The sequence below is a fragment of the Mesoplodon mirus genome (genome assembly GCF_964341445.2).
Source record: "Mesoplodon mirus genome assembly, chromosome: 9".
NCBI lineage: Eukaryota > Metazoa > Chordata > Mammalia > Artiodactyla > Ziphiidae > Mesoplodon > Mesoplodon mirus.
Genome location: NC_138985.1, coordinates 86984218 through 87005904, shown reverse-complemented (window position 1 = coordinate 87005904; position 21687 = coordinate 86984218). Strand labels below are relative to the sequence as shown.

Here is a 21687-nt window from a genome sequence, read left to right as displayed (position 1 = left end):
AGGCTGCACTAGATGATCTCTAGTTCTAAGTCTTCCATAAGTGTCTACTCTACAACGTTGCTGTTGGCAAAGTTGTGGTCTCCATGTAATTCAAAACATTAGTAAGAACCTAGTGTCAACCACTGTAAGTTCTGACATAGTTAAATATAGCTTCTGTGCCCCCTTCACCCCACTAGAGAGCTTCATACAAAGTCTAAAGTCACGAAAGGCAACAATATACAATCATTTTAAGTTCTTACCCTAAAAATTAAACTACAATACAAGAAACAATTGATTTTATAGTTACCAAGTCTTGATAGCCATCTGTCAAAAACTCATGCTTGGTTTGGTCTTCTCCCTCTAACTGCTGGTACAGAACTGCGAACTTCTCAATCATGGTATCATAAACTACTCGAGGTCTCTCCCACGTAACAAGAAGGCTGGTATAATTCTCTGGGTCAGCTTGAACATTTTCTGGTTCTGAACTACAAACTTCAGAGAAAAAAAAAGTACAGTTATTGATACAACTGTCACTCTCTAGGATTTCAACAAGTGAAACATATTCTATGAACATTTTTGTTGTATTTTAATAAAGGGTAAAAAAGTTACACTTTTCCACTGTGGCACTTTTGTTCATGCCATTTCCTGTATCTGAGATACTTCTTCCTTCCTTCTGTGAATGAAAAATATTGCCTGCCATATCAGTAAACAAAGGATGTTGCAGCTGTCAAGCCATCACATTACAGCTGCCCCAACAGTGCACCCTGAGGAAACTCAGGGTGACAATGTACAGGAAACTGACCCCAGAGAGCTGAGGTGCATATCAAAGGAATGATTTCAGTGAGCCCAGACTCGTGCATCTTCCGATACATAGAAAAATGCTAAATTCCTTAACTTGAGATATCTGGTTTTCTTTAATTAACAGTAGGTAATCTTTTGATGCTCTGACTACCTGGTCTTTGTTGCAAAAACTCCTATATATCCTGGCTCCCCCTTTGCCTCTTCGGAGCAGTCCCTCAGAGTGATCTGAGAGTCCTGTCTCCTGGGCTTGAAGTGCTTAGAATGTCTGCCGAATAAAACATAACGTTCACCTTTTAGGTTGCGCATTTTTTTCAGTCGACACCTCCTATCTCTATCTGTTGACGTCTGATCTTCAGGAAATGTCTTGATCAAGCGCAACCTTCTCTGTTATGCACGCTTTGATCTCTGCTGAAGTGATCTCTGTCATTTTCAATTGTCTGTTTTGTTTCACCACTATTATTTCATTGCATAATTGCCTGTTCTATTATATATATATTTTCTGAATGGGTCTTAACTCCTTTAGTAGATTATAAACATAAGAACCAGAGCTTCATATTTTTGTATTGCCCAGAACACTGCCCTGAACATATCTGGCATTACTGATTCGTTTTCAAAAATAAAGGAACAAAGGATATCTTCAAGTTTATGGTGTCTTTATTACACTTGTTGGGTACCTGACAAATACGCTTAGCTCAGGATGAGGAGAATTTCAATGATAAAAGATGGTCTATTATCAGACGTTTTATTGTTTGAAAATCCTTAAAATAATTAAAAATTCCCTATCACAGAAAACCAGAGAAGAACAACTAAAACTATTATTTCAATATTTTTCAGACCTGCTGACAAAAATCCCACTTTGGCATCATAAATAGATTAAGCAATTAATTTCAGGGAATTAGAAGATTTGTTTGTCTCAGCTGAAAAAATATACTGAAACTCATTCAGGGACTTCTTAAAATGAATTGAAGCCCATGCTGGGAATCATGCCAAAAATGTAGTCCCATCAGAAAGAAAACTCTGATACTTTCTGAAATACATTCATAATGTGATAATTTGGACTAACTGTGAGGATAAAAATTACAAAATTCATGATACTGTGCTAATAAAGCAAAGTAATGAATATAATCTCTTCATAGACCAGATAGATTTGCAAAAGAGAGGGAGAGAAAGGTCTCTAAGGCCAAAGATTATGCTTGCAGAGCATATTATGCTCACATATTATGCTCACAGAATCCAGGCTTTGCTTTAAAGGGATACCAGAAGTTACAAACCACTAGACGAGACCACACAGTTTACTTAAGTGAACCAATCATCACTACTACCAAAACTATTTCCAGGACCCAACAAAAACATGCAAGCAGCAGCATCAGAATATGACCAAAAAGCCTTTTTGTCTCTCTCGGTCTGTAGTTTTTCTCGTGAACATGGGAGGGCACCCAAAACTAACAACTGACCTTATAAACTGAAACAAATTTTATTACAGTACTTAATAATAGATATTTTGGCATATGTATGCTATGCTAGCAATGGTATATGAATGATTCAGATAAACATAAATATATATAAACATAAATATATATACACATATACTCTTTAAATCAATATATGAATAACTTTGTATGAGTTAGAGACAGAAGTTTTCACTGTTAAAACTATATACTATTTTTTGTTTATCAAGGATGCAGGGTGGGGTGTTCCTTTGGGAATAAGAGGACAATTCTTCCGTTATCAAAAACCACGAATTCAGAATGAGAAAATGTATTCTAATTCAGGTCTAGACTCCATCATCGTTACTCTATCTAGTGACAATTCTATTAGCGTCCGCCAGATGGCAGAAGACCACCAAAGCATCTCAGAAGTAAGCTTCTAACATAAACTATACAGGTAGAGGAACAGGATTGCCTCAGCCTAGATTCTGATGAATCCCAAATCTGTTTTTAAAAGACGGAAAGTGATTCCGGACAATATCATTTGCAGATTTTGTTCAAAAATCACTCCCACTTTGTATAGAGTGAGAATGATTTAAAGTGAACTATCTCTTCCTCAAAGATGAAATTATCTTAAAATGCATTAGAGTTTTATGCATGTACACAAAACATAAAACTCTGAGAAACTGAGAAAAACATAAAATTATTAGCTGCAAAATACCCAAAGGACCACTTCCTAAACAGTGCAAGCAATTTTGGTCAGACGTCTATGTTTATCTTGCCTTAACAGTAGAAATCAGTGGTTACTTCATCAGCATTAATATAAAGTAGGACTCTGAAAAGAAATTCACATTTCCTTGCCACCAGGTTTTCATTCCTTTGTTTTCTTCTTTACACTTCTGTAAAAGTTTATTAGTAATTTGTTTAAGAGTTTAAATTTACATTGTAATTAGAAATTTATGTTTAAAACACTCCTTTTGCTTATTGATAATCATAGCTTAGTAATATGTTATAGAGCTGCCACTGAATCTTATCTTTAGATGCTAAAATACAGAATTTTATGGAAAAAAAGATATATACTTTAGAATGTGTTCAAGAGAAAGACCAGTACTTCCGTATATAGTCTATGACCTTGTCAAAGGGTTGCCCTTCTATAAGGTAGGACGGAATCTTTTAAATAACGATCTAGTTAATTTTATATACACTACTTGGTGTTCAGACATAAAGCTGCATAATGACTATGGAATAAGTTATTAATTTGCACTAAGTTTTCATTATATTTCATTATATTTTGTATTGAAAATAGTTTATCCTCTTAGAAGGACATACACTCCATAAAGCTCATTATCTGGATTGAAATTCAAGAAGTGTCTTCCAGATCAACATATATTCAGACACCAAATACAAGCTACCGATAAATGTAATAAAATAGTAACAAAAATATAATTTCCTTGATTATGGGGCGTTCAGAACTACAAAATGTTGAGGTCCCATTTCCTTCCTTAGGAATGAATCGCATGCCCTGGTTCCTTTCTACAAGCTACATGTGATCTGGATCACAGTTACTGATCCTTTAAGGAACACTGGCCAAGAAGGAGAATCGGGTTTCTGCAAGCTTGTGGCTATGAGCCAGGCTGTGACAAATCTGGAGTCCACGTCGAGCCACATAGAATACAAGTAAGCGCTTCGGTCCACATGCAAGGGGTCCTCACATATAAAGAATGAGAATGTGGTCTCCATTTTAAGAGAGTGGTAAGTGTTCTTACTTAAAAACTTATGTTTAACATTCGTTTCTCATCTACTTGGTTCCAGGTACTCTTGGACATACAAATAAAGACGGTGCCATCCCTGCCTATAGGAACCTCATTCCTCTAATCCTTAAATTTAGTAAGGTATTAGATGTCATGGGTGCTTTTAGTTTCCAAATCCTAGACTCCATTTACAGAGGAATGCAAAATAAATTTTTAAAAATTCTGCCATTTAGACCAAATTAGGTTGTGCTTTTCAAAAGTACATGTTTTTCTCACTAAAAGTTGTAAAAGCTTCACAAACTTAGCTCACACGAACTCCTTTACCTTCTCATCACTTAAATGAATGGATATGGAGAGTGAATACCTCCTACATAGCAATGCGTATGCCTTGCAGAGCCAGTTGCAAAAGATTAATAGGCAAAGCGCTGAGTGTCAAGAGGAAAAAGGAAAAAAAGTGGGAAAAGAAAAGGAAATAAATGAAGGAAAAGCACAACGGAGGAGAACATGCCACCTCTTTCCCTATGACATGTCTCGTGATTAGCTAATCACGAAAGTCAGTGCCGATGGTCGAGGGGAGGAGATAGGAGTTTCCTTCTGCCTTTGCTGTTCTATGTGCCCACCCTGGGAGAAGGGACACATGCCCTAAGGGAGAAGGCCCAGCCTTACCTCCATGGATTATGAGTAAAAATGTAGATGGAAGAGAAAAGACAGTGTGGTGATTCCTGGGGAGTGGCAGAGAAAATGTCACTAGGTTTTTACCCAGTATTTCCCATTGTTTGAGGTTTGGTACAGTTTAACACAGCCCATGGCAGAAGTACTTCCGTGAATGCACACTGATAAATCCACCACATCCTTGCTTGAGGTTTATGAGCCTCATTTTAAAAAGTATTGAGACAGGGGCTTCCCTGGTGGCGCAGTGGTTGAGAGTCCGCCTGCCGATGCAGGGGACATGGGTTCGTGCCCCAGTCTGGGAGGATCCCACATGCCACGGAGTGGCTGGGCCCGTGAGCCATGGCCACTGAGCCTGCACGTCCGGAGCCTGTGCTCCGCAATGAGAGAGGTCACAACAGTGAGAGGCCCGCGTACCGCAAAAAAAAAAAAAAAAAAAAAAAAAAAGTATTGAGACAGGTAATTTGATGACTGAAAGTACCATGGTAATTACCACATGGTATGTGGGGAACTTGAAGACTGACAGACTCAGAAGACAATCAATATTAAGGTTGTGATTTCCCCTCACGGAGTAGCAGATCTTAATAAAACGAATGTAAAGATTGCCACAAATGTTAAAAATAACTAGAAATGATCTATCACTGCTGTGCACTTCTCAATGATTATATGCCATTCCCTTTAGATAAATAACCAAAAGAAATTTTTCGAATTCTACCTAATTAAGTCAATCTTCTCTAGGAACACATAGTAACTTCATCAACAGTTCAATTTGTAACATATAATCTTCCAAGAAGTAAATAATCTCCATGTCACTTTTCTGCAGATAGTTAGAGCACAGAGTTAATGTACATGTGACCTTAATGAATGCTATTTACAACTACTGACCTTCAAGAAGGTAGGTCTACTGATGTATAATGCATCATGACATTTTTCAGGAAATTACAGAAAACTTCTCATAGCTCAAATACAACATTAAGCTATGAAGACACTCTTTTCATGCTACCCTGCCTTGAAAAGCATTTTATATTTTATGTTTTTTTTAAAAAAAGTTTGCATTAAATAATATTACAATGCTAGCAAATGAGATTTAAAGTGCATTTATAATTCTACTTAACAAACAAAAGCCCTAAACATGGAAAACTTGAATAGCACGCCATACCTGTGAGAGCTTTCCCCATTCTATATATACAAATATATAAATGCATACACACACGTATATACATGAGTGTATACATACACACAAACACATACACTACAGTAATAGGAGCTATGGGCCTGGAGCATATTATGTTCAAGGGAATGGACTGCTTTGCAAACTTTAGTTCATTTAAACCTCACAACAACCCTACAAGGTGGCCATTTTGAACTCACATTTTATAGGTGAAGAAACTGAACTCAGAGAAATTAAATAACTTGACAATTTTTATATAATGAATAAGTATTTGCACTGCGGTTTGAAACCAGAAGTCGACTGGGCTTTAAAAGACCCAGCTCTTTCCTACTGTGCTTCAAGAGGCCCCTGCTTCTAGGTGGAGAGCCTTGCTAGTGGAATAAGAGGGCAGCAGGGAGGCATCTGTTGCCTGGAAGGCAGGGGACAAACCTGGACTTCACCTCCTCTACACGCATGTTATGTTTGTATGGTTACTGACACATATTTCTCATTAACTAAGAGACAGCTTTTCCTAACTCCTTCAAGATCAGATGGTTCCATTAAATTTTGTGTTTCTTAGAAGAGCCACCGCCCATCCCATGAAGCCAAAAATAAATGCCTTTTAATAAATGGCAACGCTATGTAAAAATGCAAAAATAGAGGACTAAAGTTCTGGTAAAATATGGATTCATTCACAAACACTGAGTGCATTTTCCTGTGAATGCAAAAATGAATAAGGCTTGATTTCTACCGTCAAAAAGTTTGTATGGATATGCAGACCTCTCATGGTTTTTGCAATTACTTATAATGTATTGATATTTTGCAAAATATGTTTTTCTACAATGCATTTACCAAGAGCAGAATTCTAACAATTTTCATGCCACCTCTTACTTTTCTCTTGGTCAAAATGAGGATGTTTGATATTTATAATAGCAAAATATATAAATATAATCTGAATGTCCCAAACTGAGAAACTGATTTAATAAGGTGCTATGACTATACAACGGAATAGTACATAAAATTAAGAATGTGATTAATGATATATTTACATCATTAAGTAAAGCAAAATCAATAAACAGATAAGTGTGGTATAGCCTGATATTTTGTGAGATATAATAATATAGTTTTAATTTAAGAGATAGACCTAGAAGGATATTCCTCAAAATCCTCATAGCAGTTATCTCTGGGTAATGACAGTATAAGGCATTTTTATTTTCTTCTGTGTGCTTATCTATATTTTCTCCTTTTTTACAATGTTCATGTAATAAAAACATTTTCAGACTAAATTTAATAAAGATTAAGTCCTGAAAATAAATGCAATCCTCAATTCTTATTTTCAAATTCAGTTCGAGAAAGTAGAAGGGTGATAGTGTATCCATTAAGGGAAAAAAAATCACAGGAATATGCACATGGAAAATACGTGCTTGGTGAATGCAAATACTCATAATGGAAAATGCAAGAATTCAATTGTCCTAGTTTTTGAAAAGAGCCAATACTATTTAAAAAAAAAGTTTCATGTCATTAAAGTCATCAGTTTTTATTATAAAATTATGTAAGCATAAATTATGTTCCCTTATAAAGCATAGTGGAGAGAGCTTTGAACGTCTGTAGAATTAGGAAGACCTGGGTTCAAATACTGACTCCAGCCTTTTACAGTTCCATGAACTTGGGTGAGCCACTTAATATCAGCTTCTCAAACTATAAAATGAGGAAAATACGGCCAATGCCTGGTTGAACACACTGGTCTATTATTGTTTTTGTTATTATTATTTTTAGCCTTCATCACTTAACTGTGAAAAACAACAATGATCTACATTAAAACAGAACTACATAAGGGTTTACACATTAAATGATGCAAGAGGCACCCATCGAGCATAGCCTGCCATATTTTTATTATATAAGCAAATGGATTTTTTCAGTCATTTGGTGACTATTTGATGAATGAGAGCTTTACTTTAGCCCAGCAAAGGAGGTAAAGTGATAAAAGACTTAGTTACTTCCTTCTTGGAGCTCAGACGGTGGTGGGGGACAGATAAGTAAACAGACAATATCCTACAATGGCAACTGCTAGGAAGTGTGGCTGCCCAGCGTATAGGAGCTCCTGGGCACATTGCACACCTCCAGCCAAGCATCATTCATCTTGCACCCTATGGGCACGGCACCTTCACGAGGGCACAGTCCTGTGCCCCCGGGCCAGAGAGGCTTGGTAGGGGTGGAGGTAAAGTCAGAGATGGCTCCCCAGTGGAGGCAATGGTCTACCTGAGTCTTGAAGAACAAGGAGGAGACCAGCAGGGAAGAACATGCAACCTGGGAGAGTGTGGTCTGCCCTCTCCAGGGCCCTCATAGAGGTTGGGATGAGGGAAGGAAGCTGGCCAAGGAGGAGTAAGCACTAAGGCCAGTAAGTGCTGAATAGGACCTACCATGTAATGACAAACTGTTTGGATTTCATTCTAAAAGCAATGGGAGCCACTGAAGGGTTTTAATAAAATATAACTAATAAAAGTACATGACCAAAAAATCATATTTATTTACTTTGTGATTTGGTCATTTGCATTTCAGAAAAGGAGATGGGTAAATCTGTTTCTTTTTTCTAATCAACTGTATTATTTACCAGACAGGAAGTTTTAGCATTTACTATTTTTGGTAGAAATATAATTAAATGTCCTCACTTTGGGGCAATTTAATTAGAAACAATGTCACATTAAGTGCAGCTATTCATCACTGGTGTCTTGTGCTCTGTTTTTGTTGTTAAAGGATAAACAATTCCCACAAATATCACATTGAAACAATAAAAACATGCTGTTTTAATGCCTAACCTTCAAAAGCAGGCAATTATTGAATTAAAATTATACATGGCCAAAACTTCATTGCAGGACAGGGATCAAAGAAGACCATGTCCTTGGAAAGGTTTTCAGTGCCCAAAGCAAAGGCCACTTCAACTCTTTCTTTCATGAACCAGTGCACCCTCAGTGTGAACTGAAAAGAACAAGTCAGTAGATGCAACTGATTGTGTCGTCTGGACACTTTCAAAGGCTTCTGACTGCTGTGTCAGCTTCAAAAGACTCCAGAGACTTTCCCTCCTCTCCATTGCCTGGACTTGACAAGGACAGACTTCTTTTCTTTCAAAGAAAGAAACTGGGGGAAAGACTCACTTTTTATTCATTAATAATTCAGTGCCTTTGGTTTCAATCCTTACTAGGTACTAGGCTTCTCTGGGAGCTGCCAACACAAGGATGAGTACTTCTATAAAACCCAAATCACACATCAAGACTCAGGTCAAATGTGGCTCTCCCACGGAGATTCCCTAGTCATCCCAACCAGAAGTGATCTCCCCAAGCTCTGAACACCTCACCCCTTATTCATCCCTCTCTTATAGCTGTTAGCTCAGGCAGATGACACAAAGAATGTGGAGGTGTGTATGTGACTTTGCCACCTATTACTATGTATTTTAGAAAAATTACTTTCCTTACTGAATCTGTGTCTCTTGTCTGCAAAATGGGGTTATTCATGTTGGAAAGACAGATATTTTTAATTGTCATTTTATAAAAATGGCAACTGAGATTCAGAGAAGTTAAAGTGCTTACCTAAAGCTACAAGGCTATAATCAAAATATTTCCAAAAATCAAAGCCTTGTATATTTTCCACTATACCACAATTACCTCCTACAAAATTATATTTCAATACACACCTGCTTCATGAATCTCTTCCTTTCCAGTATATGAGGAAAACACCTGCCTGGAGAACTTGTACTGTTGTTCTCGAAAATTATTTTGTAAGTAGTCCATCAGCATGACATAACCAGACTGTTGCATTGTAAGAACTTCACAAAAAACAGCCAGCTGGAAAGAAGATAATTTAACATATAATAACACATAATTTAACTGTGTATCTGCTTCAAAGGCATATTGGCAAATGCTTTAAAACAGATATTCTATAGTAAAGCTTAGAAAACAATTCTTTCAAAATTGCTTCAAATTACTTCATTTGTTTGAATTTCCAAGATTACCTGGCTTTCAGAGATGCTAACTGTATCTTTAAAAACAACCCAGTCAACGGTGTCTGTGCAGGGAGGAGATGTCAGGGAGCCATTGTAAGTGTAATACTTGTCGGTTGAGTTTGGCAGAAGGTTCAGCAATGTGAACGGATCCAACACAGCCTGTTTCCCTACAAAGGAATCACACACATCTCAGCTGAAATCCCAACAGGGGAACTTAGCTGCTCAAAGCTCCTATGAAACAAAGACATATGCTTTGGTATGTATTTAATCAGAACTGAAATTTTAAGAACATTTTAGATTTATTTCAAAAATGGTGATAAAACTGGCATACTCTATATTTTCTTGCATATACCCCTACATAGTGCTAGATGCTTTATCATTACATGGGCAAGATGCTGGAGAGATTATTTTTACATATGAAAGATATTCAGAAATCATATGGCCATCTGAATAGATACAGTAAAACCATTTGATAGGATTTAATACCAATTTGTGAAAAAGAAAAACAAAACCTTATTCTGATGAAGATTATCTTCAAAAGTCATAATAAACAGCATATTTAAAAATGACTTATTGAAAGTTTTTCCCTTAGTGATAAAGAATGAGACAAGGAATCCTTCTACAATACCACCACTTTTATCTAACATTGAACTGGAGGACTGGGACCATTTATTTACTTTATTTATTTACCATAAGGTAAGAAAAAGAAAAAAAGAGTCATGAAGATTGGGCAGGAAAAAATGATGTCATCATAATTTTCAAATAACTCAGTTGAGCATGTGAGGTATTGAAAATAATTTACAGACTATTAGAACTAATAAGTGTGTTTAGCAAAGTCACTGCATGCAACACCAATATATAAAACTTAATTGTACTTCTATTAACTGGTAACAAACAATAGAAAATGAAATTTCAAACAATATAACATGATAGCAACAAATATCAAATACAAGTAAATCTAACAAGTGATGTGTAAAACATCTATACTGAAGATTTAAAAACTTTGAGAGAATTAGATAAAACCTTAAAATGGTGGGAAATATCATGTTAATGGGAAGTTTCAGTATTGTGAAGATGTTAATTTTCCCCAAGTTGTTTTGTGGAGTCAATGACATCTTAATCAAAATTCCAGATGGGTTGGTGTTGGGGTGTGTGGTGTTGGTGTTGTGTGTGTATTAATTGACATTCTGTTTTTAAAATTTAAATGTAACCACAAAAAAAGTTAAGACAATCTTGAGCAATAACAAAGGTAGGGATACCAAGTAGGAAGACCTACTATATAAGGCCATAGAAATCACGATAGTGAGATATTTATGCAAAGATGGAGAACTATGGAAGAAAATAAAGAGTCCAGACACACACATATATGGTTTATGACAGAAAAATTACTATGTAATGAATGATTAACCTTTTCAATACGTACTGCTGTGTCAACTGGATATCCTTATAGAAAAACATGAATCTTTATTCCCTACTTCACACCATAAGCACAAATCAGTTCTAAATAGAGTGTGGATCTAGATGTGGACAGACTAATAAGGCTTTTGGAGGAAAACATAGAAAATTATCTCCATAACGTTAGGGTAGGTTGAGATTTCTTAAATAGCATGCAAAAAGTGTTATTCACAAAGGGAAAAATGATGTACATGATACTCAAGATCTATTTATCAATAGTCACCATGAAGAGAGTAAAAAGGCAGGACAAAGAGTAGAAAATATATTTCAGATTTTATATATATAATAAAAATATTGATTTATTCCTGCTATATTTACAAAGATATATAACTTGTATCGAGAATAGAGAATTCCTGCAAAAAATTGGTAGACCTTTCCTAAGTGTTCCATCTATCTTAGAACCTTGAAACAACCCGGCTAAATCCATCTCCTTGAAGAATCCCATTTTCCATCTTGCATCTTTCCAACAGCACTTACCAATGGCACTGCCTTGGCCACTTTGCTCTTTGTGTACCAGTCCTCACTCACATGGGCAGCAATCTGCTTACCAGTGAGATCTGTGTTTAACTTATTTTAACTTATCTGTGTTTAACTACCTAGTCCAGTACATGTCCTCTGCTCTGTCTTGTAGATTTAGGTCATTAAGAAATAGTCCCTGACGCCAATTTAATCTAGCCTAAGTGAGATGGTACAGTACAGAGTAGCAGTATATGAATTATCTGGGGAGCATTAAAAAAAAAATCAATGTCCCAGACCCCACCCTAGGCTGTTTTAATTTAAACCTCTAGTAGTGGGACATGAGCATCTATATTTATTTTTAGGCTATAATTTTAGGTGCGTCTACATTTTAAAAAAAACCATCCCCAGGTGATTCAAACATGCAGCCAGAGTTGAAAACCTTAAGTAGAGTAAAGCTTTTGCAAGACTTTTGTCTTCTCGAACCCCAAATTCCTCATTACAAAATGAAATAACTGGACCAGATGATTTTTTTTTTTAACATCTTTACTGGAGTATAATTGCTTTACAATGTTGTGTTAGTTTCTGCTGTATAACAAAGTGCATCAGCTATACATATACATATATCCCCATATCCCCTCCCTCTTGCATCTCCCTCCCACCCTCCGTATCCCACCCCTCTAGGTGGTCACAAAGCACTGAGCTGATCTCCCTGTGCTATGCGGCTGCTTCCCACTAGCTATCTATTTTACATTTTGGACCAGATGAACTTAATAGTGTATTACAGCTCTAAATGAAATGAAGATTAGACATATCCAGAAAGCCTCAAAGAAAAAAATTATTTCCATTTAAAAGTTAGTTATTGAATGTTACTTTTTTCTGCAATACAGAAACTTCTTCAGGAAGAAAGAAGCCTGCTAATAAAGTTATAGATAACTGCTTCCAGTCTGCATTTAAGACTAAATCTTAGAAGTAAAAACCTATTGACAGAATTGATAGTGTCACGTAGATACAACCTAAATCGTTTTAATCCATTAGAAAATTCAAGTTACATTAGGCTTAATGGGTTAATTAGTAACTTCTAAAAGTATGTCTTCCTCTCCTCCAATGTCAAGACAAGATTATTTAGAATTCAGACTCAGATTCAAGTTCTCAGAAACTAAGGAAACTATTTTGAATACGTGAATATTTTTCCATTTTCAGATTTATGTTTTTGATACCTAGAAAATTTGTGATTAAATAACCTATTTTTTAATCATCAATGGACTACAATTCTTCCTTTTTCTGATGAAAAAACTTATCTTACAAATGTTCTGTGGAAATGTGGACATAGAGAATACTAATTTAGTAAGGAGCCAGAAATTGACTCACTGCTAAATTAGGTGGGAAATTAAACGACACCAGGAGACCTAGAAGCCAGAAAAGGAAAACCAGAAGATTTGAATAGGGATGGTGAAATAGATAATTGTCGTGAAATTGGAGAAGAAATTAAAGGGGAAATAATTAAGAGCAAGGGAAAGAATCAGAAGAAAGTTTTCAATTCCTCCTTCCCTCATCTCAGTATAGAATCCATTCTTCCTTCCTCTGCACTTCAATACCACTTATCTAGTCTCTGTTATGGACACGTTAACTATTTCGTACCTTATTTTTTTTGTTATGTATGTACATGTCCTAAGTTTCTTTCTGATATCACAAGACTTGACAATTACAGTGGTATTTTCCAACTGCACCATCATCTTATGAGAAAACTGGACCAAGGTGGGTTTTTTTTGTGGCTTGCAAAAACATGCACCTCATCTGAATAACCTCACTATTAATAACACAAGAGAGAATCACACCTGAGCCAACACTGCTCTATTTGTGATCAGTCATTCACTCAGTGATCCTCTTCCTTTGAACATGAATTAATGGTTAACAAACCAATCAGATCCTCCTTCGTGGGAGGCTGATAGTAGGAGGTGGAAAGATGAGGAGGGTGAGAGACAAGGAGATAAAGACAAAGACCATGGTCAGGCCCAATGCAAGGAAAGAACCATTAAATACTTAAAACCAACTCTTATAACTTAGGACAATGAGACTTTGGATGGGGCCACATCAACACTGCCTGTGAGAATTTTTCAATATACAAATTCCTGGCCTGCATTTGTGATTAGGAAAGCACCACAAATCATTCTGATGAGAACTCCCATTTGAGAATCACTGATGATTTCCCTGGGATGTGTCTCCTTCTTGTAACTTGAAGGATTTCGGCTATCAGTTTTTCCTTTTGTGGGCTCTGCTTGGGGAATATGAATGCATTATCTCTGATTGCTGCAACCGCACCCTCTCTCACCACTCCACGTGAGAGCAATGTCTAACATAGAGTAGGTGTGATGGAAGGAAGGAAAAGAAAAAAGGGAAGAAAGAGGGAAGGAAAGAGAAATGGGTTTGTCTCTTAGGGAGGAATATAGGAAATGGGCAACCGGCCCACACTGTAATAAGGCAGACTTTATCATCTGAATGATGGTTGAACAGTGTTGATTTTTTGTGTCACTCACATTATATGGAGAATATGTGGCAGGATTTTAGCCACATATTCTCCATATAATGTGAGTTTTGCTGCAGTTCCTGAGTCACTGTCTAAAGACGAGCACTGCCTTCAAGTTCCCAGCAGCAATGGCTGGCAGCCCATGTTGGGAAGCCTACCATTTATGGGGCACCGGGGGTTTTTCTAGACTCTGAAGTAGGACTAAATTTAATCCAAGAACTCTCAAACATTTAACTTTGGAAGGACTTAACTTATTTAGTTTGGACAGATCATGTCTCACAACCATTCAAATCAAATTGACAGGTGTTTCATATGTGCTCTGAAACATGTAACTAATATAAATCTCTACAATATATTAGAACAAACTTTTTGGACAGACAGGTTCTAAATCCTAGCTCTACAACTGTATGGGCTTAGGTGTCCTTGCTGAGTATACGGAAATATTAAGTATCTAGTAGATGGGCTGATAGGCATGGGGGATTTTATTTTTTGGTAAAAGAGGAGAGAAGAAGTTGGTGCATGGGTAGAGAGAGAGAGAAGATAGATAGAGGGCAGACTAGTATGTGTTTCCAGCCAGCCCAGGAGACCATTTGTTCTGTTTCTGAATTAAGAGCCAGGACAGGGCTCCCCTGGTGGCGCAGTGGTTGAGAGTCTGCCTGCCGATGCGGGGGACGTGGGTTCGTGCCCCGGTCTGGGAAGATCCCACATGCTGCAGAGTGGCTGGGCCCGTGAGCCATGGCCGCTGGGGCTGTGCGTCTGGAGCCTGTGCTCCGCGGCGGGAGAGGCCGCAGCGGTGAGAGGCCCGCGTACAGCAAAAAAAAAAAAAAAAAAAAAAAAAAAAAAAGAGCCAGGACAGAGGCAGAATGCTGTTAGGGAACCCATATTCCCAGGGAGGGTACTATCTGACAGCAGGCTCTGATGAAGCATCCCCCTCAATGGCTTATAGACAGCAGATATTAAAAAGGAAACTTCAGTCCAAGAACATGAGCAAATTGGTTCTTAAGGTCAGACTACACCTTCCTAGAGACCCCCAGAAACAACTGAAGAGGCCTCAAGAGAGTGGCCAAAGTGCCACAGTTGCACAAATCAGGACTAACAACCAGTGTTAGTATCACTTTTGTGGTCCCACAGGCTGGTGCAAGGCCTGGGAACATTCAGGTTCATATTTTACATCATTTTAAGTTTAGGAATTCAAACTAGCTGCCTTCTTGCAGTCTGCATAGACTCCACTTTCTGACTAAATGAGGGAAAAATTAAGTGTGGCTTATGGCATTCAATGTTGAATTCTGCAATCTAGGTGGATGGAGGGAGGTAACTAACAGCTTTATGCCGTTTGATTGCACCTTTCACAAAAAAAAAAAAAAAGAAAGAAAGAAAGCTGCACTGCAGGAGCTCACCTATGCCTGACTTCTGAAAAGTTTGGTCAATTCAAGTTCTCACATATAATTAACAAAGATGAATCAACCCTAGGCCAGATTTCTGCTTTCAAGAAAAGGATCTATGTGAGTTGTGTTTCTGATTTCAAATTTTGCAGCTTCCCGGAGAGGAATAATCCTCCTTTATTGATAACTCAGGACAACATTAATTCTCTGCTTAATAAAAATAAAACAACAATAACAACAGGTTTGCTGTCTCTTGCCCATGTTGTCAAAAGCATTTGCTGTGACAAATTACAAGATCCGTGAGATAGCAGGCAGAACAATAGATAAGTATACTGAACCTTGTTCTATGTAAGCATTCACCTTCCAAAAATCTTATCTCATCATATTGGTAAAGCAAAGGACTTATCAAGGAAACCACCAGGGAATACATCTGAACTTGAGTAACAATTCCCTTGTCACTTTAAAATATAAATTTTATAAAATTAACTGCTTTCAGATTATAGAGTCTTTTACAGATGTACAATGCAGAGACAGAATAAAAATACGTTTCAATGCATAATGTGATTAGATTATTTTCAATAAAAGAATTAGAAACTTCCAACTTCCTACTTACATTAATGTTTTATGATTTTGTGCGACAAAAAGTTCTGATAAATTGTTCTTTAGTGAGAAATGTGTAAATTGTCAAGTGTAAGATGTGAGAGATTGCTCCTCTTTACACGTCTGCCCTTCCTCCTTGGAACAAGTGATTTTTATAATATTGTAAAAATGCACGTGCATCCAAAGTAAATCTGGAAGATAGAGATTTCTCCAAATAGCTTACCGAAACGACTAACACTCTCAACTCCATCAATAATTGCTTTGTAATCCAAATTTTCTTCTATTCCAACCTGTGAAAGAAGAATGATGTTCTAAAAATTGCATAAAATATTTGACTAATTATTCAATAAAATGTAAAGATTAGTAAATTCTATTTTAAGTATTCAAAAGTAATGTCCTAAACACACACTTTTTTTTCACAGCGAGTTAAGAATAAACCAAACAAAAACCAGATAATTTTCAAATTTTCCATTAAGAAAAGGACATTTTAAAATGTTACGATTCACAGTTACTGCTGTATTATGCTGATACTTTGCAAATAAGCAAATCTTGTAGTGTACGAGTGCACAGATTTGCTCCAGCTGGAAGTGACATATCCAACTGACAAATACAAGAGTCCCCTTTTAAACATACCAGCCAAGAGGTTGTTCTCTTTGAAAATAATCCCCAGTTATCATTCCACTTATGAGCCCTTCTATTTGTTAAAAAGTGTTTTGATATTCCCCATGATTGAAAAGTTAGTGCTAAATCTCTGTATAATGATTACCTCAAATAAAATGGACAAAGCTCTTAACTTCCCTTTTCCTTTAACGGCTTCCTCAAAACTTGAAAATCGGTCCGCATCAAAGCAGTAGATTTGCATCTATAAATGTAACAAAGATGGCTTTATTACATACAAAGACTTCACAAAAAAGTCAGCAAAAAGACAATAAAATAATTTATCAGTTCATTAAATTCTATTTGAAAAATTCTATAAACTATATAATTCTATATTTTGTGAATTTTCAAAATATTTTATCAATTACATGTATACACAACTATCACTTATCCTTCAGTGAAGAAAGAAATACAAAGTTGGACAGGTCTAGAACTGAAATTACCACTTTGTGATGACCAGGGGACCCTGAATAACTTACTAGAGCACTTATCAAATGTAATAAATTATCAAATGTTATTTTCACTATTTTGATGGAATTCTTTCAAATATGGTTTCATTCTTTCCTGAATGGACATGCCTTTCTTGATGGTCTGAGCTACCAGTTTTGGACATTATTGTATTGTGCTCTACTCACAGTGAAACTCTCAAGAACTCTCTGCTTCTACCTAAAAAATACCAAAGGAGTCATACATTCCTTATTTTAAGTCTCTCCCCCCTGGTGCGAGGCTATCCCTTGTTCCTTTCTACTTCAGTCCACACATCTATCTATAACAGCCTCCACACTCACTTACAAGCTGGTGCTCCTAGTGTCGTGGGCTTGGAAATTTGATAACTCAGGTAGTTTAGACATATAATTAAGGGAAGAGCAGAAAGCCTCTGAAAAGATTAATGTGCAGTTAGGGCTATGGATCAGAGAAATAGCAGGTGTGAAGCAGAGGAAGGCAGTGGCTCCTGCCTTGGGTGGTCACCAAAACCTTTTCAGAGAGAGGATTTCCAAGTTGACCCCTGAAGCATGAGTGGCTTTAAAGTTGACAGATGAAAAAGCAGAAGAGATGAATGTGTGTTCAGGTCAGAGGGACCGGCTAGGAAAAGGCCTACAGGCAAGAAAGTATGAGAAGTGTGGCAAATGGAAAATAGTTTGTTAGAAGTTCAGTTGAGCACACGTGAGAGGAGAAGAGAGAAATGAGGCTGGAGAAGTAGGCAGGGGCCACACAGGCAGTCCCAGCAGTTTGGGCTGGAGGGCAATAGAAGTCCCTGATGGGAAGGGGGCAGGGCTGGGGAGAAGGGGGGAGAGCAGAAGGGATTAAGACTGGAGAGAAACTAGCTGCAGGGACTTAGATACTCAAGTAAGAGACAAAGGTGGTTTGAACCTTTTTCTGACCTCCCACATCATTTAGGGGCAGAACTGAGGCGCTGATTATAGGATGTGAGAGGCCGGAAAGAAAGAGCAGGTCAAGCATACCCGCCAGTTTCCCTGCTTGCACAATTACGTGGAGAGTGTTTTGCAAAACAAACAAGATGGAATTCCCTGGCGGTCCAGTGGTTAGGATTCCGGGCTTTCACTACCGTGGGCCCTGGTCAGGGAACCAAGATCCCGCTAAGCCGTGTGGCGCGGCCAAAAAAATAAAAATAAATAAAATAAATAAATAAAATAAAAACCATGAATGTTTTTAAAAAATAAAATAAAAAGAAAACAACAAACAAATGACATCTCTGAGAGACAACTTGAGGGGCTTTTAAATAAGAAAAATACATGAGGTTTAGTACACGGATTCTGTATAATTTATTTTGCTGAATCACAGCTTTTGTTATTGTTAAGAGTTTTTCTTGATTTTCACCGTTGTTCTAAGTAGCATTGCGAGAGAGCTAAACTCTCGGAAGTGAGAATGTTATGTGTTTAATGGGTTGACTTTCGTATTTTTAACAAACCAAATTTGATAAATATGCTTTTCTTTAAGGATATTGAAAAAATTATAAGTCATAAACTTGAATGTGCTTCTCCACATTAAAATATTTTTAATCCTTTATGAAATAACTAATTTATCTTATTTTTATTATCAATAACTATTTTGGATTATAAAAGTAATACAGATTTATTACAGGTAATATTGAAAATATGGCAACTTTAAAGGAGAAAAGAAAAGGCACCTATAATGCCATTACCCAGAGAAAATCACTATTAATGTTTTCTTGGTTTCCTTCAATTATTTTTACAATAGCAATAATTCAATCTTTCATTTAATCCTCATAGTAACTTTACAGAGATGTGCTACTACTATTATGTCAGTTTCACAGAACAGAAACAGAAGCTTAGGGAAATTAAATAATTTTTACAATGTCATGTCATATAGCTACTAACTAGATGGTGAAGCCAGTATTCAAGCCTCGTCCATTTGACTCAGACTGTACTCTCAGCCACTAATTAGTTTCATGTTTTACAAAATTTGGAATAATAATACTGTGTATATGGGTTCAAGCCCTGGTCGGGGAAGATCTCACATGCCGCGGGGCTACTAAGCCTATGCGCCACAATTACTGAGCCTGTGCTCTAGAGCCCGCGAGCCACAACTACTGAAGCCCTCAAACCTAGAGCCCGTGCTCCACAATAAGAGAAGCCACCACAATGAGAAGCCCGCGCACCGCAACGAAGAGCAGCCCCCGCTCACCACAACTAGAGAAGGCCTGCGTGCAGCAAGGAAGACCCAACACAGCCAAAAATAAATAAATAAATAAATAATTAATTAATAAAAAAAAATACTGTGTATACTATTTTACATTCCACTTTTTAAAAGCACTTATGATGAACTTTTTCTGTGTGAATAAATTGTTGAAAAACATGATTTTTACAAGATCTATAATAATCTATCATAATGTATTTAATCATTTCCTTTTGTTTCAATTTTTATTATTGTAAATAAGTCTCTGCACATAAATTTTTGAGTATGTCCTTAATTATTCTTCAGACTAAATTGCTACAAATTGAAATGTGAATATTGAGAATAAAACATTTAAAGTTCTTGATAAAAACAAGTGAACTGCTTCCCAGAAAGTCTACCAATTTATACTTTCTCCAGACATGTATGAAAGTGTTTACATATTTCACTGCACACACACTATTTATTATAATTATATTTATTTTGCCAATTTTAAATCTGAAAATTTTCTCATTTTAATTTGAAGCTTTTTGATTCTCCAGTATGTTGATAAAAATTTCCCCTTTTATTCCTACTGGGCTATGGAAAGAACTTCATTCATTCACTCATCAGTATTTATTGATCATCTATAATGACCAGACGTGGAAAATCACATATGGGTCTTATTGAGCTTAGGCTAGTGAAGAAGGCAGATATTAACCAAGTAAACAAAATATAGCTGTATAAATTATAAAGGTGATTACAAATGAATCAAATTATATGCTAAATAAAATCCCAATGATTTAGAAAATGAAATAGTAACTAGTGGAACTATTGACTTACCTCCAGTGGATATTTTTGTCCTTCTAAACTATGTTCGGATCCATCAGATGACATATTGCATTTTCCCCAGTGAAAAGTTATCTTGCTTGCTTTGAACACCGTTTCTGAAACTCCTCCACTGAGACGGTAGTCATTAGTGAGATTAATTTCCACTTAAAAAAACAATAAAATTGCATCTAAGTTTCTGAGAATCAAAATTGCAAATTTAACTAAATTTTCATCTATTAAAGTACATTAATAAAATCATTTATTTGATAAATTTTAAAAAAGTTACCATTTTGGAAGCTGAACTTTGTAACTCTGCATAGTATACTTAATGTATCCTATTGCCACAAATGTAAAATAAACCTAAGACCTTAACTGCTATATAGCACTAAAAGCAGGAGACAGGCAGTCCACCTGCCCTGTCTGTTTGGTGTTCCAAGATTTGTTTGTTTGGTGTCCAAAGCCCTGCTCCCCTAACGCATCAGATAGTAGTGAGGGGATAGTTAAAGGGAGAAGGAACAGAGGGGTGGAAGGAGGAAGTCTTTTCCTGGGGGCACCCCCAACCTTCTCAAGGTCAGCCTGTTTCTACTCTTTAACAGGCTGCTGCTTTTGTCCCATCTCCTTATGCCTCCAAGCATCACTCCAGGCTTCAACAGCTTCAGAACTTCTGTCCTAGACTGTGGCAAGAAAGGCGGGAGACCCATTCCTATTGAAGGGGTTTAAGCCATCTCATGTTTGAACCCTCGGTTGCAACTCTCAGAATCTTAAACTCTCCTATTTCAGTTCTGTAGCAGATACTATCTGACTGTACTTTAGGAGTCATCTGGAGATGAATGATTCTCTGGAGACCCTAATGCAAGATTTCAATGTCTCTCAATCAGATTTAAATAGTCTTTGTTCTATCAAGCAGAAACCACTGTTGGCATTAGGAACAGAATCCAACACATTGGCCAGTATAAAGTCTGCCAAATAAAACATAATTCTTAACTTTTAGGCTGTGCTTTTTTCCAGTGGACACCAGCCAGCTAGAGATATAAACTTTCATGAATAATAACAATAGCAACAAACACAATAACAATAATGGTCAACATTTATCACTTATGACATGCCATGCATTACACTACTTTACATGTATTAAATATTTGATCCTCACACAACCCTAGAAAGAAGATACCATTACAATCCCTATTTAACAGATAAGGAAATTGAGTCACAGAGAGGTTAAGTAACTTGCTCAAGGTTCCACACTGTGCTTTAAATGGCCAGTAGTGAACCTAAAAAGTGTGGCTCTAAAGATCAAGTGCTTTACCACATTCCACTAAGAAAAATAAAGCAGAGATTACATGCTTTACTGCTTTGTAACATCCTTTAAAA

At 36.7% G+C, this 21687-nt stretch overlaps 1 protein-coding gene across 5 annotated transcripts in view; it reads right to left on the bottom strand.

Annotated features, from left to right (window-relative positions):
- The window catches only part of PTPRZ1 (protein tyrosine phosphatase receptor type Z1), a 167082-nt gene that overhangs the window by 54916 nt on the left and 90479 nt on the right, over positions 1-21687 (bottom strand). For all 5 annotated transcript variants that reach the window (XM_082633063.1, XM_082633064.1, XM_082633061.1 and 2 more), the window contains 6 exons: positions 20329-20480; positions 16961-17056; positions 16418-16484; positions 9784-9941; positions 9466-9616; positions 287-471 (listed from right to left, as the gene is read on the bottom strand). In XM_082633063.1, coding sequence (XP_082489189.1) covers positions 287-471; positions 9466-9616; positions 9784-9941; positions 16418-16484; positions 16961-17056; positions 20329-20480 — 809 coding nt within the window. The remainder of the gene's footprint in view (positions 1-286; positions 472-9465; positions 9617-9783; positions 9942-16417; positions 16485-16960; positions 17057-20328; positions 20481-21687) is intronic.